General features: G+C 40.3%; 1 protein-coding gene across 2 annotated transcripts in view; it reads left to right on the top strand.

The window, feature by feature from the left end:
- SLAIN1 (SLAIN motif family member 1) overlaps positions 1 to 26,343 on the top strand; it is a 49,667-nt gene extending 23,324 nt beyond the window's left edge. The window contains exons 3-8 of one of the 2 annotated variants that reach the window (XM_061445240.1): positions 4,734 to 4,883; positions 6,788 to 6,937; positions 9,326 to 9,664; positions 19,288 to 19,452; positions 21,505 to 21,799; positions 25,283 to 26,343. In XM_061445240.1, the coding sequence (XP_061301224.1) occupies positions 4,734 to 4,883; positions 6,788 to 6,937; positions 9,326 to 9,664; positions 19,288 to 19,452; positions 21,505 to 21,799; positions 25,283 to 25,358 (1,175 nt within the window). In that variant the 3' untranslated portion in view covers positions 25,359 to 26,343. The remainder of the gene's footprint in view (positions 1 to 4,733; positions 4,884 to 6,787; positions 6,938 to 9,325; positions 9,665 to 19,287; positions 19,453 to 21,504; positions 21,800 to 25,282) is intronic. The other variant, XM_061445241.1, reaches the window with a different exon arrangement.
- Positions 26,344 to 26,603: the final 260 nt, after the last annotated feature.

Raw genomic sequence — 26,603 nt, 5'->3', positions numbered from 1 at the left:
GATTGAAAAATTGATCTAATTGAGCATAAAGTCTGTCAAGGACATCAGTACTTGGGACATTGTACCAGTGCAGCCGAGAAGATGGCATGGGGAGGACTGGGGTAAAGCATTAGCCTGTAGGAAGGTAGCGAGGTTCCCCTTTCAACTGGAGCTGCTGCCAAAAAAGGTGTTCAGCCACTTTAATTGGGTATCTACAGCTGTTTCAATAGGATGCATGCAAGCATTGCAGTGCTCTAGCGCTGCAATAGAGTTGCCTTTTTCAGTTGCTTAGGAAAAGGGAAAACTGAATGCAGTCTCTGAGATGTGTTTTTAAGCTCTGTTTATTGTTCTCTGTAATGAATACTGTCAGAGTGAGTTTTGTTTGAATACAAGATACAGAGATCTGTATCGGAGCCACTCACACTGTGCTGCCTTTGTAGGTAGTGCAGACAAATGGGCACGGCTCATGACCTTTTCAAGTGGATGTGAGATCAATTCTTTCCCATCCTTTCTCTTAGAGTATATTGTGTCTTGTGGTGACTAGGTCAACTATCAATGTTTATACATTAAAGCATCTTCATTGCGTCTGTGACACAGGTTCGAGCATCCAAAATTGCCATAAATAGATATTGGAAGGGAGTGAGAATATGGGGATAGAGCATACATACATGCCTGCCCTAACACTCTGCTGGTTGTATTTCCAGTTCAGAGACTGACTGAACCAGGTGTTAACTCTGTTTTAGATGTGATTTATTAACCTTTGGTGGATTCCTCTTCTGTGAATTTGTGCGGTCTTCCTATGTAAGTCTCTGCATTCACAGTGCCCTTTGGTAAGCATTCCTTGTTTTGGAAAGCTCCTAATTTCTTATTTGAATGCTCCTAAAATTAAATGAGGTAAACATTCTCCTTAATAAATGAAATGGTAATAGTTTGGCTGAAGAATCTGGGGCCGTATATTTTGTTCCAGGTTACCTTATATAGTAATACATGAGAATGAGTCTTCTGCTCAGAAAAGTGTATCTTTCTTCAAGCTAGCTGAAATGTAAGAGCTTGTATGCTCATGAATTCTGGTTAGGAATCCACCAAATGGAATGAAAACGCATCAAATTGGCAGTTTATATAAAATAGCACTTGCTGAGTATGAGAACTGGGGAGGGAGCAGACATTTGGGTCCTAGGTCATGCCTGGAGCTTAATACTTCAACATAACATTTGGCCAGTTTCTCAGAAAAGGGAAGCTGGAAAGCCAAGTTTGACTACTGTATCTGCTTAGAAAATTTGCTTTTGGACCCATGCATGTGGAGAGAGGTGTGCATGCAGAAGGAAAATGAATGCTGAGACAGTTACATTTTTTCACAAAGCCTCTGTGCTTGTCCATCTGTTTATTTAAGGATGTACACTAAGTTGTATTTTGGAGACCCTTACTTACTAACTCTTGAAAGAAGTCCTCTTGCACAGTCTACACTGATACTGTTAAGTAATAGAATTACAGAGTCACAGAATGGTTTGGGTTGGAAAGGATATAGTTCCAACCCATCTACTATCGGCTGGGACACTTTCTACTAGACAACGTTGCTCAAAGCTCTATTCAGCTTGGCCTTGAACACTTACAGGGATGGGGTGTATCTGGCTCATCAAGTAGAGGACCTGTACTTGATTTGTCCTTGTTTATATCAGTGTAACCCTGCAAAACTAAAACATAATGAGAGTCTATGCTGATTTTTACCTCATGTCCCAGATTGTTAATATTGCCATTAACTTGAATAGCAATTTTTTTCTTCACTTTCAAAAGCATTCTTCTATATATGTTTAGCAATATGTACCTTATATAGTTTAAATGAGAAATTGCTTTTAGTAAAGGAATTGCTTTAGATATGTTACAGCATCCTGTGGTTTTGCAGGGTGCTTCATTCCTTTTCAGCCATGCAATTCTGTAGATGTTTACTTGTTCAGACTTTCATGTGAGATTTTCCATCAGTTCTTACCAAATGCTGATTATTCACAGGAGTCAGTATGGTGATGTTTATGTAGTTGCTGATATTTTTCAATGTGAGGTATTTATCTATTTTAGCATTTTTGATATCTCCAGGGAAATTATAAAAATGTCTTAATTGTACTTTGATATTTCCATTGGAAAACTAGTGAAAACTCCCTTCTATATTTGATCCTGAACAATGGAACTAATTGTATGCCAGAAAAGTATCATTACTTTGCTGATGCTTGAACGCTATGAAGTTTCATTTTAGGCACAGTGGTGAAAGTTCCAGAATTGGGGATATTTTACATTGGTTCATTATATAGAGAGATTGGTCTAGAGTTTCTTGGCTTCTTTGTCCATCTTGAAAACACATACGGTGAAAGAGGAGTTTGAAATCTGCTTTGCCATAAATACTAATTACATTCTTCATGCGGGCTCTTGCTTTCATAGTCGCGGTAGCTGTTGCTTTGTGCTTAGTGGGCCAGTGCACAGTGGTTATTGTAGAGGGTAATGAATGATGTTTATTTGTGCTGTGCGGTTGACCACATCTGGGGTGAGAACATGCTGGCAGCTAATTGGCTTGGCAGATGATCAGGCTGCTACAAAACAGGATCTTGTGTTAGGCAGAAAAATAAAATCACAAGGAACTGTCAGCGCTTGCTCATTACCAATGGTTTCTAGTGGAAATGACAAACATTAACTGCGAATATGATATTGAGATCTACTCTATTGCACAGATTTCTTTCAGGGAATGCCTCAAATCAATTTGCAGTTTTTAACTCCTTGTAAATTAATCTCATTCCCAGCAATTTGTGTTAGTTACTAGCTTATAGAGTGGCGTTCATCTGCATGTGCTGTCCTTTTTGTCCTGGAACACCTGTGTGCCTGACTTCTGAACCGTTCATGCTAGTGGATGTAAAGGACAAATAACACTGCCAGGAAGTCTGTGTTGTGTTGCTTGGCATCAAGCAGTTTCCTAGAAGTGGTGCTGATGCTGCTCCTAGTTAAGGTCTCAGACCTTGAGGTTTCTTTAAGCTTGAAGAAACTAGAATCATCAAAAATGAGGAAGTTGCAATTATTCTTTGATGAGAGGACAGCAAAGATCACAATTTGAATTTTTATATCTTACTAATGTGTAAGTTTAGCTTCTTCCCACAGAGACTGAGCCTTGCAGGTACTCTTCCCTGGCAAACTGCTTTGTGCCAGTGCTGGAATCAGGTAGCTGCCTTCAGTCTGAGCTTAGCAGCACTAGTGGGAAGGATAGGAAAGGCTGCTTCTTCCTTAAAACTCCTGGAGTAGCTCTGAGTGGGTCAAAGCAAAAGGGAAAGGTGGAAGTAGCATATTTTGAACTGATTACTCCAAAATGTTGCAAGGATGTAACTGACAGACTGCCAATGAGATTCACTTCCCTGATTTTCTGTGGCCACTTGGTGCTGATGTTAGCAAGAAGGAATAGTTCATATGTCCTGATAAATCATTTGGTGACAGTGAGGTTTTAAAATAGAGAGGGCCTGAATGCTATTTGGGTATCTTGTGTTTAAAATGACTGGATCAACAGGTCCAAATAACATGGTATTAACTAAGCATGTGATGGAGAATAGCTTCTGGGGGCTTTGAGGCCCTTCTAGATTTGAAAACCAGTTAGCAGTATCTGACACCACAAAAACCTGGTAAGGATCGAGGTTATGCCATTGATTTTTAAGTTAGGTAGAGCTATGTTCCTAGCTCCCTCCCTGTGTCACTGTTAGAATTTATTTTGTCCTGACAGATGTTACAATCACAAATAACTATGTGATATTATAGCTTGTTTTTCATCTGTACAAACTTTGCTTGTACCTGTTTGGGTTGTCTGAAAATTCATTTTTTAAATTTTGCCTTTTCCTTCTAATTAAACCCACTTCATTTAATTTCTGAAGAGCGTGTGGATATTGTTTATTTTTTCTTTTGAATGCATGTTACAAAATAAGCAAACCAAAGGGCGGTTGTATTCATATTTTACTGGATGAGCTAAGAAAATGTAAATTAAATAAGCTTTTAGCTTTTTTTTGCCTGCTCTGAGCTCTTGGTGATGTTACTGAGCAGACCAGATTTCTTGCAAGTTTATTGTAAGCGGTACGTAGGAAAAGAGGTGCCCTGTTCTACTATGTGGTTAATCCTCAAAAAAGAAACCAAAAACCAAAACTCAAAGAGTGAAGAGTAAAAAGAAACAACAGACTTTGTGCTTACGCAATCAGGAATCAATGCTGTGAAAAGAGAGAAAATATGGTAACTTAAACCTGGCTATGGAATTAGAGTTGTTTTTAGCACTTGATGGTTAAGTGTCTTTTACTGCTCTGTCTCTGAACTCCCATAACTGATAATTTAACTGCTAATTCAATTGTGTGATGGTTGATTGCCATGAAGAATTCCTTGAAGAGCACTGCCAATTTAATATGTGTTTATTAACTGTAGTGGGTTTTACTTCCCCTGTTACTTTGTGTGTTTGCACCCAGTGATGTATGTGATGAATATACACCAAAATGGTGTATACATAGAAAATAGCAAAAAAGACATTTGCTAGAAAACTTTCGGAGCACACTTAAATGTAGAAGACTGTGCTGATCCTTTATTTTGCTGCTGAACTGTGACCATTATTTTCCTTTTACTGTAAGTAAAAAATGTCTAATGAACAGATTAACATGAGATGATTTTTCTCTCTCTGACAGCACTATTCTCTTCATAATGGAACATCTTTTTTTTTTTTTTTTTTCCCCCCTCCTGCCTCATATCTGTAACAGCTAGCCGATGGCGGAACCTCTTCTCTACACCTGTCTCCTTGGCTTTTCCCTATAGTCCCGTTGCAAGACTCACCCCATATACCAATGGCTTTAACAGTCCCAGCTTCTCTAAAACCTCCAGTAAAGCAATACTAACACCTGAACGAACAGGTAATGCTTATCTTTTTATTGCTTTATGGTGCTTACAAAATTACTTGATTTAATCTAATTTTCCTGGCATGTAGCAGCAATGGACTGTTCCGATGATTGTATATAGACTCTCACCTCAGACGGAGATGTTTTTAAAAAAACCTAAAATGTGGCAATTAACTAGTAGTGTAGGTTATCCTCTGTGTTACGCAGCATGTCATAGGAAAGTGGTGCTACTGAACAGAGCCTATTTCTCAGTAATGATTTATCTGAGAGTATAGTTGTGACAGTGTCAGGTTAAACAGTCTCCAGCCTTGCCTGCCCTTTACTGCTCATTTCTGCCCCACTGTGCCCCTTCCTTCTGTCTACAGAAACATTTGTGCAACTGTGTAATGAAGTAGCAGGGAGCATTTCCCTACAATAAAAACAGGCAACAGAATCATGGCTGTTTTCAAACTGGTATTCTTTAAATAATAAATCCAAGATTATTTTATGTTCACCACTGATTTTCAGGGGACATAGGCATGTAGGAAAAATGTAAACTTTCTGTGGGCTGTAAATTGCAAAGAGTTGCATTTTTCTTTCCTCTCTACAAATATCAGGAGTCGGTTTGCATCTGTCACTAAACTGTAGTGGCAGCGGAGAAAATAATCTTGGCAAGAGGCATTAGAATTTTATTGCTGCAAGGAGCAGGCATGGTCTAAGGAAGCTAGCTTCAGTGTCACACTGATCTGTGCCCACTGTTCTTTTCAATGTGTGAAATCAGTGCAGAAAGACCTGTTTTAAGGGATATGGGCACTGTGGGTGAGATACAGCTCCAGACTGAATGCCTGGTGTAGGTGTATGTGTGAGTAAGATGTCTGAACTCCCCTATTCAATGGGATGTAGTTTAGTACCTAAATGAAGGCATCTCATGCTATTTGAGATACCCTCAGGTATCTTCTCTAGCTTCCCACTGCTGCACCAAATAGACACAGCTGTTACTACCTCTGCTAAGCCTGGAGGACCATTGTAACTTGCAAATTTAAGAAAAGCAAACACGTTTACTCCTTGCAGTCCTTCCAAAACAAAGTAATCCCCAGCATCTTCTTTTCTGTTGGAGATACTATTAGAGAACAGCTGAATGTAGGATGAATTTTACGTGGCTGCTTTCAGCAGTGCTAGAGGATGCAAATAACACATCTGTGTTATGAGGACAGCTGATGAGCCGTAGCCACAGTGGTTCTTGCCTTGCAGGCAGCTGTGGCCCTTTGGTGGTCCAGAGGTTATTAGAAAGCAACTTACCGTTTTATTGGAAGAATTTGTCTTTAAAGTTGGACAGCAAGTAGCTCATGCAACTAACTGCAAGAAGAATCCAGACCCCTCTCTGAAAGGTAGCTCTCTGAAGGAGGCAATGCTTTCTCTGGTGCTGCATAATGTTTAGTTTTAATTGTTGACATTGATTTATCTGATTATTTTAATGAATTAAAAAAAAAAAAACAACAAATAAACAAACAACCCAGCCTGCAAAACTTAGTTAAATGACTCTGAAATGGAATCTGATTACTGAGTATGACACACGCTTGCTTTTCAGAACAAAGTAGGGAGAACCAGAGTCCCGTAAGAAGTATTCAAATGCAGATGTGTTTAGACTATGCTAAGTAATCTGAGATCAGTCAGAACTGTACTGAGTAAATTATTAATTGCTGGGCTATGTGGTGGTATTTTGGAAAAAAGCAGAGGAATTCATGATCCATTACTACACTTACTATGTCTCACAAGAATCAAAACAGTTTTGCTAATTTAGTGGATTGCACTACACTTCTGAAAGTTTTTATCTGCTATGCAGAAAGTATTTTAAGGTAGTGTAACATAAAGGGCAGATAGTAGTGAATGAAAGATGGACAGATGCAGTCACAAACTGAAGGTTATGCTTTCTTACATAGGTTACCTTTCTAGGAGTTCGCCTTTGAGCCCACAGTCATCAATAGACAGTGAGCTGAGCACCTCAGAGCTGGAGGATGATTCCATCTCCATGGGATACAAGCTGCAGGACCTCACCGATGTTCAGATCATGGCTCGTCTACAGGAGGAGAGTAGGTGCCTTTTGTTAATTTTCCAAAACAGTTTGAAGAAGATTTCCCATAAGTCAAAACTGCTCCAGTCTGGTCTCAGTTGGGTGGATCTTTCTTAAATGGTTTTGCCTCTTGAGTGGTAGGTGGAAAAACTCTTCACCTGCATAGACAAGGTATGCACATTGTTGGGTTCAGGTTAATAGTACTGGATCTTCCAATGCTTGATGCTTATGTTTTATGGAATCCCAACTGGTGTAGCTCCGTATCTGTTGAGTACATTTAGATTTAAAAGATTTATAATGTCTTACCACGTTAATTAAAATAATTTTATTTCTGGGAAGGGAAGATGCTAGAACATTTTTGTCACACATACGTTTTATGAGAAAGGTAATAATAAGCAGCTCTCATGGATTTCTTTTCCTCTACTTTGCTTTTCATGTCAGATGAATTTTAAAATTAATTCCCCTTTAAATCCTGAATTGGGGCATTTAAATTTAGCATTTCAGTTTAAGACTAGTTACTATGCACATATCTGAGCCCAGAAGCTTGTTTGACATAGATTTTAGTTTGGCTTGATAGTAATTTTTGGAAAATGTCTTTGTTCATAAATAAAGGGCATTTGACTTAAAAGTCACTCAGACAGTAAGTGCAGTATCTTTCTCACTTCCTATGAATGCCAAGTAAGACATCAAGGAGAGGACATGATGAGGTGAAAAACAAGAGAAATTCAGAGATGACTGAAGGAAAATGCCAAGTAATAAGTGATTAAATAGAATAAAAATAAAATGTGAATTAAAAAGTAGGGCCGTGGTCTAGCTGCAGCAAAACAGACTGAACAAGTTGGAGTGATCACTTGTGAGCACTTGAACTTGCTGAGCATCTGGTGGCACTCATTATGTTCAGCAGAGAAATTAGCAAGTGTGAGGCTTTCCAAGATAGCTGAATTCTCTCTTAGCTGGCAAATGTGTGTGGTTACAGCTGGGAAAATTTCTGATATTATGTTGAAGTTGTAATAATTAAAAAAAAATAAAATGGTGACTATCAAATACAAAGGATTGCATTGGTTAAATGCCAGCTGCGCTCATCTCCTTCAGAGTGAAGTGTAAAAAAGACTTCTCTTTGAGGAATCAGGTCATTGGTAAACTGACACTGTGTTCTTCCCATCTCTGTCAAGTGTAATGGCTGTATCTCATCCTTGTAGCAGCTAATATAGAGTGTTTGAGCACATGACAGTTGTTGTCCACTTATTCCTGTGAAAAGTGGTAGTACTATACGTGTACACAGGCACACTCTCCTCAGTGCCATGGATAGAATGCTTGCCTCCCACTTGAGGGTGGGAGGAAGCATATTAAGAAGTTTCCATTATGAGGCAAAGACATCTGTCAAAGATGAGGGCTTTTTGCAAATCTAGTGAGGCTGTTATCTGCAGCTATTGCCAGAGATACTCAGCTCCTGGAAATGGGATGCGCATCCCCTTTTTCTCTGGCTGCTGTGGGGGTTGTACAAGGGATGTGGATGTTTCCCTCTTGCTTCACCTGGAGCTAACATGCTTTTCTGGGGCAGTGCTAATAGTGGGATGGTTTTCAAAACCTGGTGTTCTGAGAAGGGGGGGGTGGAAGGGATGGTGGTGCATACCTGTCTAAAAGTCAGCCAGGTTACCACTAAGTCTTGTCTTGCTACCAGGAAATAATTCTGGTTCAGGGAGGTTGGAGAGCCAGAATCCTTACATGGGTTATAAGTTTAGGAAATGTCATTGTCAGCATTTTCACTGCATGAATATAAAAATTTAATAGCAATAACTTGGAAACCTAATAGACTGAGTGTTAATACCGCTAATTGAAAAAAAAAAATACTCATGTAGTCTTTCTGTTGGCAGAGAAATAAATGCCTCCTGAAGGCAATACATCTTGTGTTGAGAGAGGCATCTAAGACGTCTCACAGGTACTACATTTTGGAGGTGCCTGTATTCTTTTATTTTTATTTGTTTAAAAAAGGGATCTTGAGGGAAATAATTCAGAATTAGATGCCTGAAAGGTAGACACTGAAAGTTAGATGAGATGAGTCGTACCTCAAATCTTCAGCCTGGTGACACAGTAAATCCAATTCACAGTATCACAGTATGCTAGAGATTGGAAGGGACCTCAAAAGATCATTTAGTCCAATCCCCCTGCCGGAGCAGGAACACCTAGATAATGTTACACAGGAATGTGTCCAGGCGAGTTTTGAATGTCTCCAGAGAAGGAGACTCCACAACCTCCCTGGGCAGCCTGTTCCAGTGCTCTGTCGCGCTTGTGTTCCAGAATTCTTGCTGTAAAATTATGTCTACTCTTCTGCTTAGTTTTCAAGATCGAAGTGCATGTTAAGAGTTACTTAGCAGAAGTTGAATTAACCTCTTCTTGGAATTTGCAGGCCTTAGGCAAGATTATGCTTCAACTTCAGCATCTGTGTCAAGGCACAGTTCCAACGTCAGTCTGCATGCAGGAAAGAAAGTGACATGTGCTGACCAGGAGTATGATCGCTATAGTCTTGAGGATGAGGAAGAGTTTGACCACCTCCCACCTCCCCAGCCACGGCTGACTCGCTGCTCCCCCTTCCAGAGAGGGATTCCTCACTCACAGACTTTCTCCAGTATCCGGGACTGCAGGAGGAGCCCTACCTCTGCACACTTTCCTTCAAATACTTATCAGCAGCCCTGCTACTCTCCTCAAGCCCAAACTCCAGAGCAGCAACCAAATAAGATTAATGGAGGTGGGTTGCATGCTTTTCTGAGAAGTGGTCTTTTCTCTGTGCAAAGTGACAGTGTCATTTCAAAGATCAAGTTGTGTCAACAGAGTGAATTGTGTTTGGTGTTTGACAGCTAAATCAGCCCCTGAATTGTGACAAGCAGTTTAAGCCTGTGCAAAAGATTGAGGTATGTTATTAAGTCATTTGCTGCAAAATGTAATCTGTGACCTGATCATAAAAGCTGTTGCTTTAGTTTGTTTTAAAGTGCTACAAGGGTGACCACAAGTGAAGAACAAAGAAAAAAGAAAGAGCATCTTTTAGCAGGTTAATAGGCAGTTAGAAGAACTGATTGGGCTTTTGAGCATGGCCTGTGCATGTCCATTGTGAATATAGTAAAATACAAAATAGGGTTTTCAGATTTTCATTCTTTTTTATTGCTGACTTTGTTGTTAATGCAGTGAATCCACAATGAGTGCTTACAGCAGGAGTCAACACCGTGCACTTGTTCCAGGTCTGGTAGTAAAAAAGTAGTGGGAGATAATGTCAGTCCCAAACTATCCTGAGCTATTGCTACTTTTGTACTGCATTTGATATTTATTGCAGAGTCTCTGGACAATTTGTCTCTTGGTGCTTAAGTTTTGCTCCGTTGTTGCTGTTACCTTCCTTTCATTCCTCATTATGATCACTGTTTTCTTCCTTCTGCTGTGTCTTACTTTCCCCAAGCTAATTCAAAACAGTCAGTTTTCTGTCAGGGTCTTGTTTGTAACATTACAGATTACAGCTCATCGTAGGGCCAGAAAATAAACCTTTTGTGCAAAAAACCCCACAAAGTTGCTATTTATAGAGCACTACAGGTATGCATGTTGCTTTCCTGACAAATATGTCAGGACAAGTTGGTGCCAAAAGCGCTTACATTCAAAGTAAGACCAGTATAGTTGACAAGTGGCAGCATGTGAATCAGAGAATCATAGAATAGTTTGGGTTGAAAGGGACCTTCAAAGATCATCTAGTCCAACCTCCCTGCAATGAGCAGGGACATCTTCAACTAAATCAGGTTGCCCAGAACCACATTCAGTCTGACCCTGAATGTCTCCAGGGATGGTGCATCCACCACCTCTCTGGGCAACCTGTGCCAGTATTCTACCACCCTCATTGTAAAAAAGAAGGCTGACACTAATAGGGTAGAGCAACATGGAAGTTTGTTGGTACAGCATATGTGCCATATTAATTTTAATGTTATTTTTCTTGCTGGTGAGGTACAAGAAAGGGGCAGCACTGATGGGCTTGCAGAAATGTTGGGGAGGTAGAAAGGTTATGGAGCATTTTTGATTCAGGAATAAGGACAGGGTCTGGTGCTATGATCTTTCTTTATGGTCCCCAGATACTTTTTCAATGATTTTTTTCATGTTCTATGCCAGTGGACCTTAAGCATTGGATTCTGACATGGAAACGTCTCAGAAAGTACTTACAGGGCGCTAAAAACACTAGGCGCCTAGTTTATTAACTAGAAAGCGAATAAATGTAAAAGGCCACCAATTTTATGACCTGGTTACCTTTTTTCTCAAGAACTTTGAGGTGTTAGGTAATCTGTTTGGTGTTCCCACAAATGGATTGTCAGTCCCCAGCAGCTTGCCTTTGTTCAGGAGCTGAAAAGCTCCTGGTAAATGCTGTCATAAAGTGGGAGATATGTGCAACTGTAAATATGTTAAGTTGTGAAATATGTGAAGATGTGATTAAGGCGTATTTGGGTCCACTTGTACCATAGGCTGTAGGTGTACCTGTTGTTACCTCTTAAACAACATTTTTGCTGCCATAACCTGTAATATGTAGGTTAGCTCTGCTTTCTAAGAAGTTTTATTTCCAGTTCCAGCAAGAATACACTAAGAAAAGCTTTGCATGCAGTCTGCCTCCCCCCCACCCCCTGCGCCCTGCCCCGCTCTTTATTTAATTACACCCTCTCCCTAAATCAGGCTAAATCAGCTGAATTGTTTGTAACACTGAGTTACATCAGAAAAATTCCATCTGTGAACATTTTAAGGCATTCTGGTTTTCAGAGATTTTGTAATCAGTTAGTGGGTCAGAAATAGATCACTTAAGATCCAAGAGATACAGGAGGTAAATAGTTTTGGGTGTCTGTTGCAATTAGCTAATGTGAGTCCATCTAGTTCATAGAATCACAGAATAGTTAGGGTTGGAAAGGACCTTAAGATCATCAAGTTCCATGCCATGGGCATATAGGACACCTCACACAAAACCATATCACCCAAGGCTCTGTCCAACCTGGCTTTGAACACCGCCAGGGATGGAGCACTCCCAACTTCCCTGGGCAACCCATTGCAGTGCCTCACCACCCTTACAGGAAAGAACTTCTTCCTTATATCTGATCTCAACTTCCTCTGTTTAAGTTTTAACCCATTAACCCTTGTCCTGTCACTAGAGTCCCTAATGAAGAGTCCCTCCCCAGCATCCTTATAGGCCCCCTTCAGACACTGGAAGGCTGCTATGAGGTCTCCATGCAGCCTTCTCTTCTCCAGGCTGAACCGCCCCAACTTTCTCAGCCTGTCTACATACGGGAGGTGCTCCAGTTCCCTGATCTTCCTCATGGCCCTTCTCTGGACTTGTTCCAACAGCTCCATGTCCTTTTTATGTTGAGGACACCAGAACTGCACACAATACTCCAGGTGAGGTCTCACAAGAGCAGAGGGGCAGGATCACCTCCCTCAACCTGCTGGTCACGCTACATTGATGCAGGCCAAGATACGGTAGGTTTTCTGGGCTGCAAGCGCACAATGAAGACGGCTCATGTTCATTTTCCCAACAGCCAACACCCCCAAGTCCTTCTCCACAGGGCTGCTCTGAATCTCTTCTCTGCCCAACCTGTAGCTGTGCCTGGGATTGCTCCAACCCAGATGTAGGACCTTGCACTTGGCATGGTTAAACTTCATAAGGTTGGCATCAGCCCACCTCACAAGCGTGTCGAGGTCCCTCTGGATGGCATTCCTTCCCTCCAGGGTATCAACCGAACCACACAGCTTGGTGTCATCAGCAAACTTGTTGAGGGCGCACTCAATCCCACTGTCCATGTCAGCGAGAAAGATGTTGAACAAGACTGGTCCCAACACCGATCCCTGAGGGACCCCACTCGTTACTGGTCTCCAGCCAGACATTGAGCCATTGACCACAACTCTTTGCATGCGGCCATCCAGCCAGTTCTTTATCTACCAAGTGGTCCATCCGTCAAATTGATGTCGCTCCAATTTAGAGACAAGAATGTCGTGTGGGACAGTGTCGAACGCTTTGCACAAGTCCAGGTAGATGACATCAACTGCTCTACCCCTGTCCATCAGTTCTGTAGCCCCATCATAGAAGGCCACCAAATTGGTCAGACAGGATTTCCCCTTAGTGAAGCCATGCTGGCTGTTACCAAGCACTTCATTGATTTTCATGTGCCTTAGCATGCCTTCCAGGAGAATATGCTCCAAGATTTTGCCAGGCACAGAGGTGAGACTGACTGGTCTGTAATTCCCCGGGTCATCCATTTTCCCCTTCTTGAAAATGGGGGTTATATTTCCCTTTTTCCAGTCATTGGGAACTTCACCTGACTGCCATGATTTTTCAAATACAATGGATAGTGGCTTAGCAACTTCTTTCACCATTTGCTGCAGGTCCCGTGGATGGATTTCATCAGGTCCCATGGACCTGTGCACATTCAGGTTCTTAACGTTCAGGTTCTTAGTGTGTTTTATAATTTTACAAATTTTCAGTATTTTGGCAATGGAAAGATTTACATTTATACCTCTCTGCCCAGTCAAAATGCAGTGTATTCAGTATGCAGATACTGAAAATGGGATTGATCTTCTTGTGTTCAGACCCACTTACCAGATCTTGAGAAAAGCTTTCTCATAAACATTATCCTAGGTACCCTTTGTTTCATGTGCAATTTAAAGTGTCCATTTTAATAATACCTGAAAATTGGAAAATATGTATTTTGGATAAACTATTTCAGCTAAAGAAGGAGTTTATGATAATGTGGTAAGAAGGGGCAGGTGAAAAATACATCCTTCGCTTAGTAGCAGTGCGTGCTATTTGTTTAATTTGAATGTGTATTTGACATTATCTTTTCATGTTGATTGTAAAGTTTTTAGTTTGGTTGATATTCTCATAAACAGGCCACAGATACAATTCACTTGGAAAACTTTGCTTTTATTTTCCAGTAATCACTAGGTTTGAGTTACTTTATTGCATATACTTCTGCAGGATAACTTATCTCAGGGAAAATATTATGAACGTCGTCGGCTGTTCCAACACCCTTGCCTCATTTGTAAAGCTGCTGAGTTTTGTTTAAGTGTTTTTTTAAGCAAACTCCAGCAGAAATAAAAGAGGGGCATTTCAAGGGCAGTAGTCTGGTATTTAGATACCAGTTCAGTATAGACTAACACTGATTTATGTGTTTGGTTAAAGGTCTGTTCTTACTGATTTACAGAGTATTTTTCTGCTCAGTACCTCTCTTGTTCAGTGAGGAACGGAATTCACTATAGGAAGTTGTTGCAGATTTTATTAAAGGAGAAAAAAAATCTTATTTTGTCACCTTTGAAAGTTGTATTGGGAATAGTAGTCAGTGGGGAGAAGTCACGGAAGAATAATGGAAAAATCTTTACCTTGCTGTAAGTATCTGTAACTATTTTTAACAAGACCGTGGTGTATTTGGGATGTCATAAATGTTATAAATATAATGAATGTAATGCAGATACTCAACTCAGGTCTTCAACAATGAAGAAAAGAAATTAATCCCTTAAGGTGAAGTTGTAATTGAGTCTAAAAGTTTGTTAAGGATTTCAGAACAAACTCTGAATAACACATAATATAAAATAACATTTAAAATAGAAAAGCACAGATTTTTTTTCCTTACTTTTTTTTCCTGACTTATTTGTGCATATGGTATGGATAAGGCAGAGTTGAATTTGCAGGGCTTGTGTGAAGCATTTAATTATGTGTAATGAACTGCTAACATAGGTTATATGATGATACAGATTTCTGAGACACTAATAATTATGCTTCATTGTCTCACATTCCTTAATGATTGTGCACTTTTGGCAAGGCTTGTGAGTCCTTTTGTGCAAATAAAACATTGACAACACTTGCAGAGAATAACAATGAGTGAATAAATGGGTCTGAAGATACTTGGCTGTAGCATCAACTTAAGCCCTCCTTGCAAGGAGAGCCTCACTGGATGAGGTGTTTTGGCAGAGAGATGTTAGCTATCAAAAACTGCTACAGAATCCCAGCCTGGCAGCCCACCAAAAGAGTACCTTTTCTGGGGCAGCTTTGCTCTGAGGGCGAAGTCTGTTTGTGTGCTACATGGACATTAATCTTTGGCCAGTGATAGTATTAGGTCAGAGAAGGAAAAAAATAGCAGCAGTGAAATGGGGGCAGCCACCAGCAGTGCTGGGACCAGAAGAGAGAAGCAGGTGATGCCTGTTCTGGTGGCCTGCCAGAAAGAAGCTGGGCCATGGATCCCAGACTGACTTTAGAGAAGAAACAGCACTGGGGGAAGAACTTGCTGGAAAAAATCAGAACTGAAGCATCTGAGTAAGCGGCAAACTGTGTCTTTCCTGTAATTTTGTGGAATACGTGACAAAATAAAGGACACTTTTGTCTGCTTTTTGACACATTTCTCACCAGTCATGGATATGATCCGTGCTGTTGGATGCACATTTTCAGGAGGGGGCAGAAGATCTTATATTTCACAATTCCCTGTTTTTCGTGTGCTGTAGCCAACAGGCAATTCAGCATGGATGCCACACAGGGGAGAAAGCGTAAACATGCTGTGGGTGATTTTTGGTGTATCATTCTGCTGCAGATATGTGAAAAAGGGGCAACGTATGCCACCAGCACTCATGAAGTGACAAGCATGTGTATTTATGCATGAACTGTTCTGAGAAGGTGGTAATAAACAGTTCCTGGTTAACTCCCTGGTGTGAATTTGCATTTTCTTCAAACTTTAAAATACCTCAATACTACAGTGTCTGTAGGTCATGCTGTTACATCTCAAAGAAGCCTGGGAAAGACGAAGATTATCTGTGATGTTTTATATGGCTGCTTCCTACTTAAACATCATACTCACTTTGGCCTAGATTATCATTGAGACTCAGTGGTGGGTCACAATAACTGTGGATGCTGTAGAAGGTACAGGTCCTTTGGAGTTCCTTGCTGGTGTTAATATCAACATCTTCCCAACGAAACAAACTGTAAACAACTGATATTTTTAGGCTTGCCACTGAACCAGATTAGTGCAGAAGAGGTAGCAGAAACTGTAGCAAATTTCAGCATTCATCATAAACAGGCCAATTTGGGCAAATTACTTCTTACCTGAGAATACATCTCTATTCTTTCAATCCTCTCTGTTAATTTTCCTATCAGTCATAGGAGAACAGAATGCTCTAGGAAGGGAAGGTTTGCTACTAGCAGCTTGGAAAAACACTTGTTTTCTTCTCATAATTTCCAGCAAGTTTGTTTCTAGTCATGTCTTGGCGGCCTGAAATAATGTTAAAATTTCATAACTTGCACCTTCTGCTCAAGCTCACAAGAGCCAGCATTCCATTTACAAACAAAATGTCTCTAAGACTCTTTTCACTGATCTTAAGGGGGGAACAGGTGACAGACTTCAAGAAAGATAAAAGAGGATGCATCATCCACGGAGATGAAAGCTGCAGAATGTCATCAAGACAAACATTTCTGGGTTTTCCCCAAACACAGAACTGACCTGCTATTTTCATTGCTTTTCAGGGCCATTTATCTCAGCAGACACAAGGACCCATCAAAGAAGTAAACACAGATGCTTGATGGATGAGAACTTGCAGGTGCAGCAGGAGCCTGCTGCCTGAGGACTGAATGAATCAGCAGCAGAGCAGATTGCTGCAAAGAGAAGGGACTAATGAACAGGAAGCAAAGGACATGGATGTCCATGACATGGAGGAAATCCAAGCTACTTCTGTACCTGTTCTTACTGCTACTGTAGCTCCAGCCACTGGACAGTTCAAGGCGCAGATTATGCCTGTATTGGCTGATACAGTTCCTGACTGGAAGAGCATGTAGAGTCTAAGGAATTCTGCTTATATAACATTATACATGAATAGTATTAGAAAACCTATCTTACGCAGTACCATCTTCCCTACCACCATCTTGCTGCTCAGACCTTTTTTGCCAAGTGCTGTAATGTTGACCTAGGATTTTAAAGAGTAGGCTGGGCTAGAATTAACAGTAGCTATGGACATCCCATATTCATTAATTTTCTGCCACTCTGGGCCAAGGATTGCATCGCAGGAAGACAGTTCCTTTCCAGTTTGCAAAATCATGATTATTTCAGTAAATAGAGTTATATAGTAGCTGTATGATGCCATTATTTTCATCCCCAGGACAGTTTTGGAAGCCTGATAACTCTTTCATTAGTATTATATGAGTGAGATTAATACTCACCACCTGACTGAACCACAGTGGTAATTCCTTTGCTAATGTTTATTGCTGTACCACTGACAGTTTCAGCCTGCCATCCTTAGTGATGTGTGACTGAAGCACAACAGCTCTGACTCTTTGATGAAGGATTACCCTTAAGCTGGTACTTTATTAGGATTTGGTTGTATTCTAGTTTCCAGGAACTAAAACCTTGCATTTCCTTTTCCTGCATTGAACCCTGCCCTATCTCATCTTCCATATCTACTGTTTGATTTAAAAAATATGAAAATGTAGGGTATTTAATTCATGGGAATATTTAAACTACTTCCTAGACAGCAATGGTTTTCTGTGTTTGCCTGTGGTAACTGAAAGTCAGCCTTGGGTGAGGTGGAAGAGAAGAAGGTCTTGTCATCACAGGACTCATGTGCATGGCACAGTGTCTACGGCAGACAGGCAGTAGTAATTGGGATTTGGGACATGGAGATTAGAAATGCTGGACCTTTGAAGTACAAGGATGTTTTTGACTATTTGCAGGATTTTGTACCATTCTTATCCTGAGGACCAGTCATAAAAAACAGCTGGAGTTGTAGCCTTGCTGTGACTGCTGGAGTTACATAGGCATCACATATATTAAAGTTACTGTTAGTGGCTATTAATACCTTGTATAGCTAGATCTGTACTGTCAATTCTTATTAGTCATCAGTTGTTAGCAGCTTTAAGGATTAGAGGAGCTCATGCTGGTGCTAAATAGGTTATATATTCATGTGGACTGATAAACAGAGATTCATAAGTCAGTTTGTTATTTCTGTGGACTCAACTCGCCCTGTGTGAGCTACAAGGTCAGCCCAGAACAGCAGTTCCAAGCCATGTGATGTGTCTTTCCTGTGCAAAAATCCAAACCATCAATCTTGAAATGCCCGGCTTGCCACTGGAGAGAGCCATCATAGCTGCCTGTTTTAAGACAAGCATGCCCCTGCTTTCTTTTGTAGTGGAAGAACTGGAAGCAGACATCTGAACCTATGACATGGGCAGGAGCTGGTGGCCTCCACGCTGACCATGATACCATAAGAAACATATGCCACCTCTGAGGGGCACAGCACTGGTGCTTGTGAACCTGGCCAAGAGGCCAGCATTAGTTGTAGTGTCAATTGCAGTTTAACAAATGACCTATTATTTCCCCACAGTGGTGCTTTACTGAAGTTTGTCACATCACAGGAGGCAATTCAGACCAGGTCATTCAGTGTGTGCCCTTCTGCCCCCCCCCCAGTCTCCTCTGATTATACAGAGTCATCCTTTGGCCCTGTGGAAGAAGAGACTAAAAGAGCTTCATCTTGGATTATCTAATGCTGTTGTGTTTGGGAAGTCTTCTTAATGTATCAGACTTAGTTTTGGCTTCTCTCTCCAAATCAGCTAGCATGAGTGAAGCTGCAGGCATCTTCTGACTTCTTAGGTACTTGCCTTAGCTGTTGAACCTGACCCAGAAGCATTTGAGGCATTTGCAGCTTTCTTCCTGTGGAAGACCCTTACAGGCCTGTTGTGAAAAAGCCCACCAAATCAGGCACTGCAAGTAAGTAGGGTAGGAGGGAGCACCACCAGATGTGGAAATCCTGATGTCAACCCGGGACTCCAATCAACTGAAAAGCATCAAGACTTAGCAGGTTTTGTGCATGGCCATCTACAGAAACTTCACATGCTAATAAGGTTAGGTACTGAGTGGAATTTTTTAGCATCTCGTTGGCACCTGAAAGCAAGACTTCAGTCACTTTGGATGGACTCATCTCACTTGTCTTTAGACATACATCCACAGTGTAGATACATTTGTCTGACTTTCACTGCAGCCTTACTTTTTATTCACTGCAAAGAAACAGGCACATTCAGGGCATGATTCATCTGACCTGCTTTACACATTTATGTGAAACTCTTCCTATTATGACACTTCAGTGTTTAAATCCTTGTGATTCCAAAAATGTACTGTATATTGATGTCTTTCAAATTATTTGTGAATAATCTTGCTGTTACAGTAGTCAGTAGGGTTCAGTTAGTAGGCTGTCAATAACGTCTTCATATTCTTTCTGCAGAGCAAAACTTTTTGTTGAATTAATTTAATTTTTATTTTCTACAGAGATTATTCAGAGGCTGCTTCTGTTTGTTGGAAATTCTGACATGACCATGAATACTGTCTTCTTTTGTTTCAGATAAACTTCGAAGAAGCATGCCTAACCTTGCTCGGATGCCAAGTACCCCCACTGTTAACAGCAGTGCTGGCTTTGCTAGTTCTCCAGTCACTGTGAGGAACAGTCAGAGCTTTGACTCCAATTTGCATGGAGCGAGTAATGGAATTTCAAGGTTGCAATCATGTAGTAAGTACCTGTGTTCTTTAGCTGCATGCAAGGAAATGACAGAGTGCTAAAATATATGTCCCAGTCACTGATTCTCTGCTTTATGAAAAGTTAAAATCAGATTGTGTTCCTTTTGCACCAGATTTTAATATCACAGTATCACAGTATCACAGTATGCTAGAGATTGGAAGGGACCTCAAAAGATCATCTAGCCCAATCCCCCTGCAGGAGCAGGAACACCTAGATAATGTTACGCAGGAATGTGTCCAGGTGGGTTTTGAATGTCTCCAGGGAAGGAGACTCCACAACCTCCCTGGGCAGCCTGTTCCAGTGTTCTGTCACCCTCAGTGAGAAGAAGTTTCTTCTCAAGTTTAAGTGGAACCTCTTGTGTTCCAGTTTGTACCCATTACCCCTTGTCCTATCATTGTTTGCCACTGAGTAGAGCCTGGCTCCATCCTCGTGACACTCCCCCTTTATACATTTATATACACTAATAAGGTCACCCCTCAGTCTCCTCTTCTCCAAACTATAGAGACCCAGCTCCCTCAGTCTTTCCTCATAAGGGAGATGCTCCACTCCCGTAATCATCTTTGTTGCCCTGCGCTGGACTCTCTCCAGCAGGTCCCTGTCCTTCTTGAACTGAGGGTCCCAGAACTGGACACAATATTCCAGATGCGGTCTCACCAGGGCAGAGTAGAGGCGAAGGAGGACCTCTCTCAACCTACTAACCACCGCCCTTCTAATACACCCCAGGATGCCATTGACCTTCTTGGCCACAAGGGCACAGTGTTGGCTCATGGTCATCCTGTCGTCCACTAGGACCGTGGATTATAGGAATATAGCTCAGGATTTTCAGAGTTTCTGTTTTGGAAAGCGAATTCTGCCAGTCTTGCTATGCAGTATTGAGAGTTTCATCACCTCCTTTTTTTTTCCTTTCCCATTTCTTTTGTGCCAACTGTAAAACTAAAATTATAATACCAGTAAGTAGTAGTAGTAGTGCAGAAGCACTGTAATGCAATTAATTCCTATGAACTTATATTTTTAGTTTTGATACTAAAATTGAAAATGGCTTTTCTTGGTAATTTATACAATGCTGGGTTTATGGTACACTGTGTAAATACTGTCTTAAAATACATGACCTCTCTCCTGCTGAAGTTAAGCCACTTCTGAGCAAGTGTGATAAACAGAGGGTTATGTCCTCAAGTGTAATATACTTGTTGAGTGGGGGAATTAAAATTACTCTGTAATACGTTCAGTTTAGGTGACTTCTTGATGGGGGGGATAAAGAGAATATTGATCTAGTGGATGTTAAAATTATTAATGTAGAACGTGTCTTTAAATAATTTGCTGAGAGTTCAAAAAGGATTGGCCTGTATGTGCTATGTTAGTTTTATATGCTTCAGGGTTTTGACAGTTTGCTTTTGATATGTGGCCTCTGAAACAGATGCATGTCTGGTTGTACACCAGAGGGCAGGATTGTGTAGAAAATCTGTGTATAAAGCTTCTGGAGCCTGTAGCATTGATTTAAAATGATAGTTTACATAACATTTGCCTTGGAATATGCTGTTATAGTCAAGATCTTTTTATAGCCTTTTGGTTGTTTTTATACATAAAGCTGAGACTTCTGTGATATTTTATAATGCTTTATGCAGTGTTCCTTAAACAAGATACGGTTATGGTCAGCTAACTTACAAAAATCTAAATGGTCTAACTAATTAATTTATATGTCAAAAGTTTCTCCTACTTAAAGCTCTATTTGTAAAGGTGGAATTAGTGTGCTTGTGATGGCTAATAAAACTTTTCTGAGGAGAAAAGAAGGGTGGGGTGAGAATTTTGTTCAGGACGGGGATGGAACAGGGTATTTTAGTTCACTGTAGTGTTACTAGACACAGTATTGAATACAAGGGAATTTTCATCAGTTTCTAATTAGTAAGTAAATTGATAATGATGTGATATGTAATGATACATATAATAATTTATCCTTATTCATATCTCTTTAGAAATGAGTAATACTACCTAGCATCATCTGTTGCATATTGACCTTGCTGCTTCCTTTTCTACCACTCTTTACAGTTCCATCACCAGGACAGCTTCAACACAGAGTTCACAGTGTGGGACATTTTCCAGTGTCTGCCAGACAGCCTCTCAAAGCTACTGCTTACGTAAGCCCAACCGTACAAGGTAGTAGCAGTAGTAGCAGCAGCCTTCCAGTGTCCAATAACTTGCAGTTATACTCTAACACTGGGATCCCAATGCCAAACAAGACTGCCAGTCAAGGGATTGCAGGGCGCAGTGCTCTTCCAAGACCATCACTGGCCATCAATGGGAGTGGCATCCCTAGAAGTAAAATTGCACAGCCAGTTCGAAGGTAAGAGTTAAACAGGCCTCCTTCCATATGTAGATGGCTTTGGCTTAGATTGTGTTTGGGGTTTTTTTGTTTGTTCGGTTGGCTTGGTTTTGTTGGTTTGTTGGGTTTTTTTGGGCTATAAACCAGAAGATTTTCTGGCTCCCAATGCTGAGTCAGTCACTGAAAGGGTGAAGATTTCTTTCCAGAAATAGCGAACAGGTTTTACTGGTAGTTCCTAGTAAACTATGATAATTGATAGGATGTAATCACATATAAGTAAGAATGGTTTGCCACCTGTCAATAAGAAATAAAAGCAAATGTATCCCTGTTGTTGTGAATGGCAGTAGACTGCAAAATTGCAGCTTGTGACATTACGGCATTGTGAGGAAGAAACTATCTTGGGTAGTACAGTCTTGGGTTGAACTAGCATCTCTTCAACTCCAGCTGTGAGAAAATAGGGGAACAGGGAATCCTGGAATATCACATACTTGGCAGTGAGCTATGCTGTTAGGTGAATGTATTTTTGCATTTTTTTCCAAGAGAATATAGTTTCCAAATGATTTTATTTTTTTGGGGGTGAGTATTAAAATAAGCTTGAATAAAGATAACAGAACATACACCTTGAGTAAATACTCTTAGCTGTATGTTCTGTAATTAATAGGTGATGAAGTTTCTCAAAGAGAAATGTCTATCAATTTGCATCAACTCTTCCAACTACTCCCCATCACATGCATCCCTCCTCGTGTGAGGACCTGCTGTACGACCACCAGGTTTTCTGTTTGATGAACTGTCGCTGTTTAGATCACACCATTTTTATACTTCTCATTAGATACTGGCTAAATCCAGAGTAACTTCGATTGCTCACATTCTCACTTTGGTTGGGTTACTTGGGAGTTACACCGATGTGACTGACAACAGATTTTGACCAACTGTGGTGAAACTTTCATAAAGAGCCATTAGGTTTCTTCTTTGATGAAGCCTGTACCGTGAGATTTCTATTATAACCTCCTTTGCTCTCTGCTGGAGCTCTTTCTGTTAGAGCTCTTTATAGTAGACGGTTTTCTCACCATTTTTTTTTTTTCAACTTTCCCTCACTTCATAGTGTTCTGCAGAGCTCTTAAATCTTTGGTAACAACATGTGAGAAAGATATTTCCTAGGCCATGAAGACCAGTCCCTTGCTATTTTGTACCTTTGCATCCAACAGACAATATTAAAGAAAAACAAAGTTGAGATTTCAGTGGGAGGGTGAGACACCTCAGTCTCTGCACTGGTTTTATTAGAAGCTGGTTCACATCAGTAACAAAGCTATTTATAGTCCAGAAAATCAGAGCTCCTGTCCTCTTACCTTCAGATGTACCTTAGCAGGATCCTATGTTGACAGAGCCAGACCAGTGATCATTGATGATGGATGGTCTTTGCACTGTAGGAATGACAAGTTTATACGTCTCTAAAAGCACAGGCAGATTGGAGCTCTTTAAGACCCTGGGTTCGTTTTATTTATGCATGTGAAAAATAAGGGCAGTTTCAGTTCATATGGAATTTTCTTGGAAGCAGTTCAGCCATCAGAGACAGATTTTCTCTCTGTTGATTTTTGTCACTGTGGTCATTCCAAGAAATTGTATTTCACATTATCACTCAAGAGTCTAAACTGAAAACTTAAACTGTTCTGTTCATTACTTGATTAAAAGTAGAACAGATCTTTTATTTTTTAAATAAATCAGATGTTCAGGGATAAGTACACATTCAGAGCAGAGGTGTATCTTCATACTTATGGCCAGGCTGTTAGGTAGCCAAATTATTGGTATTTTAGCTATTTAAAATAGGTTGTTAGACACTTTATATAGGATCTGCATTAGGGAACTTCAGTATTTACTGCATAGGATCAAACACAGGATAAGGGAGTGCTTTAGATAATTTGTAAAATAAATTATAATAGACAAGATAACAACTTGGCTAAATATTAAACACTTTTCTCCTGAGATTCATGCATCCACAAGCAGCATAAAAAAGTTTTAACCATACAGTCAGTCTTTTCTTGGCCTTACAAGTGAGGCAGCACTTTTTTTTTGTTCCTGTTGAATGGGTTCAGACAATCCCTCAGCTCTCTCCAGCTCTATGCTTGGGGCTTCTTGCAGACCCCTGCCTTCGAGTCCTCCATTTTCTATCCTTACATGAGGCAGCATGGCAAGGTGTACTGGGAGATGAGCAGGATAGTTAGGCTGCTTTACAGCAACCAACCAACAGAGTTATTGATGGTGACCAGGGTCAGCCAAAAGTCCCAGTCTCCAAATAGGTCTACAGTGATGAGGCAGGTTGCACCTAAAGCCAGGAAGTCAGTCAGCAGCTCAGAGTCTGGATCAACCCAGGTACCAGGCACAGGCATGGTAGCAGTGTAAGCTCAGCTCTCAAGCCAAGGTGGAAGGCTTGCTTGTTCCTGCTGCCTTGTGCTGGAGCCAGTCACTGCGATCCAGCTGGTGATGGAAAAGTAGAAAGGGACTGCAGACCCTCAAAACCTGTTATCTCAAACCACAAGGCATTATAATGACAGCCTGTGCCTGTTTGAGATGGTTTTCAATGCTGGCACATGTTTCTGTTCACTGCCGGGGATATACAGCGGTATTCTTAGTTATTTTTAGCATAGTTAATTATTCTTTACTTTGGCCCTCTCATAGAAAAAGTGTGAGAACAAGGCTTGAGACCTGGCTTTATAAGAAACAGTTTCATGGAATTGAGATGCTTTATTTTCAGCAAATTCTAGTGAAATAAAAATAAGGTTGCAGCGAATTAGAGATGACCTTCTTCATCAGCAGTGTGTTGACAGTCACATAGACTCAGATGGTTGGTTTTCCTTTTTTAAATCTTACTTGAAAGATTTAAAAGATACAGCTACCACTAGTTACCTGGAGAGTTTGGAATGTGCTCAGGACTCAGGAAACATTTTATAATAAGAATAAGCACTCGATTAGTGAGAGAGGCAGCTTGGGTGTGAGGGTGGGGGCCTGGAGCATGGCGAGTTCCAAGTTGGAGTAGTGGTGCTGAGAATAGCAGCTCTCAGACTTCAGCTGTGGGGTAGAAACACATTGTCATGGGTCTTGGATAAAAAGGTCTGGAGCAAGATTTGGTAGAGTTCTTCAACTGCAAAGATCTTCCTGTTAGATCTTTCCTGACCATAGTGACAAAAATAGGTTTTTATCATCTTTAGCCCTGAAAACACAAATCTTCCCATTTAGAGGGGTCTCTTCATCATGACAATTATTCACCAAATTCCTTTTTACAGAGCTTTTAGTCTGTTAAGACCAGGAACAATAATGGGGTCTCATCGGAAGTGGCCTTAATTTCACTGTAGATCTCTACATTAGTGTGAAGCCAGAAATGAACCAGAGTGATGTCTTTAAGTAAGCCATAAAGCTAGTGTCACTGGAGAAGTAAATGATGTTTCTTACCTTGATCTTTCACATGAAATATGACTTCCTTCCCCTTTTTCTGTCATTTGGTTAATACAGTTTTCTTCAGCCTCCAAAACCACTTTCATCACTCAGTACGATGCGGGATGGGAACTGGAGAGATGGCTGCTATTGATGAAGGATACCCATCAACAGTGGAAAATAATGTGGATTTCATTACCCAGCTGGCTGGGTAGCAATGTTTTGGGAAAGGAGGGTCATACAGTATTATTTCCCCTGAGATTTTAATATGTAACCATCCATAATGCAATGTCATTTTTAAAAAATGAACATCTTATTGAGTACTAAATATTGCACTTAATCAGTTACCTGAACAGCTGCATTGTTACCAGACTAACAATGACAGTGTTGGCATTTGGAACTGAAGAAAGTTCCAGAATATTTCCTTGGAAAGAACTAGGAGATAATGCTTTTGGGCAGCTTTGCCATCCTGAAATTCTAAGTTAATTTATTTAGTGTAAAGTCATCATGCGTTTTATTTTGAATTTGGGGGGACCTATGTATGTGCTTGAATTTTTTTCTAGTGTTTCCAGTACATTTTATTTTGTATACTTAAGTTCATTTAAACTTGCCTGAACCTTGAACAGCAGAGAGATAATTTAACTTTTCTGTGCCATAAATAATATTTTTGGGGTAATGTACTTTTTTAGCGCTAGGAGCATATCTTACAAAGTGGTACCATTGGCAATACAAAGCAGTATATTTATGTTGCAGAAGCACAAAAAAAAAGTAGCATTCACTGGAAATTGCCATCCAGCTGGATCAGCATGATTTTGTTGGTCTTTCACCATTTGTTCAATTGTCATAGTGTTTTGTGTTTCAAACGGCAGCAAAAGTCACATTGCACTTACAAAGTGGTCTCTAAAACTACAGTTGATTTTCAGTACTTTATTACAAAAGAATTAAATTGTAACATTTTATTAACAGTTGCTTATGGAAAATGAGTTTTAATGCAAATAAAATTTTTGATAGACCTTTTACAAAATCCAATTGCACTAATCAATGCTTTCTTATAATGGCATATGACTTAATATTTGATTACAACTGTGTATACTGCTGTTTTGGAATGTTTCAGAAATAAAGAATCTATTTCAGCAATAGTTCAGCTCTTGAGTGTGCAGTGTAAACATTGTCAAAATTTAGCAACTGACATCTACTTACCTCCCAGAGTTTTTATTACTTAGTATTTATAAAGGTTATTCTGGATTTTTGCAAATAGTAACTAAGTTCAGCTGAAAATTTCTGGGTCATTTTAATTGTGTTATGAAGCCATAGTATGCATCGAAGACATATGTATTATGTTTTAGTCAATCTTACTATGACCTTAAGAATTTTTTTCAGTTCAGTGTTCAGATTCTGC

Source organism: Pezoporus flaviventris, unplaced genomic scaffold (genome assembly GCF_033815535.1).
Source record: "Pezoporus flaviventris isolate CSIRO_AGI_PZ_B2104156 unplaced genomic scaffold, CSIRO_AGI_Pfla_v1 ptg000003l, whole genome shotgun sequence".
Lineage (NCBI taxonomy): Eukaryota > Metazoa > Chordata > Aves > Psittaciformes > Psittacidae > Pezoporus > Pezoporus flaviventris.
Note: the sequence above shows the minus strand (reverse complement) of the source record. Positions and strands in the feature narration are given on the sequence as shown.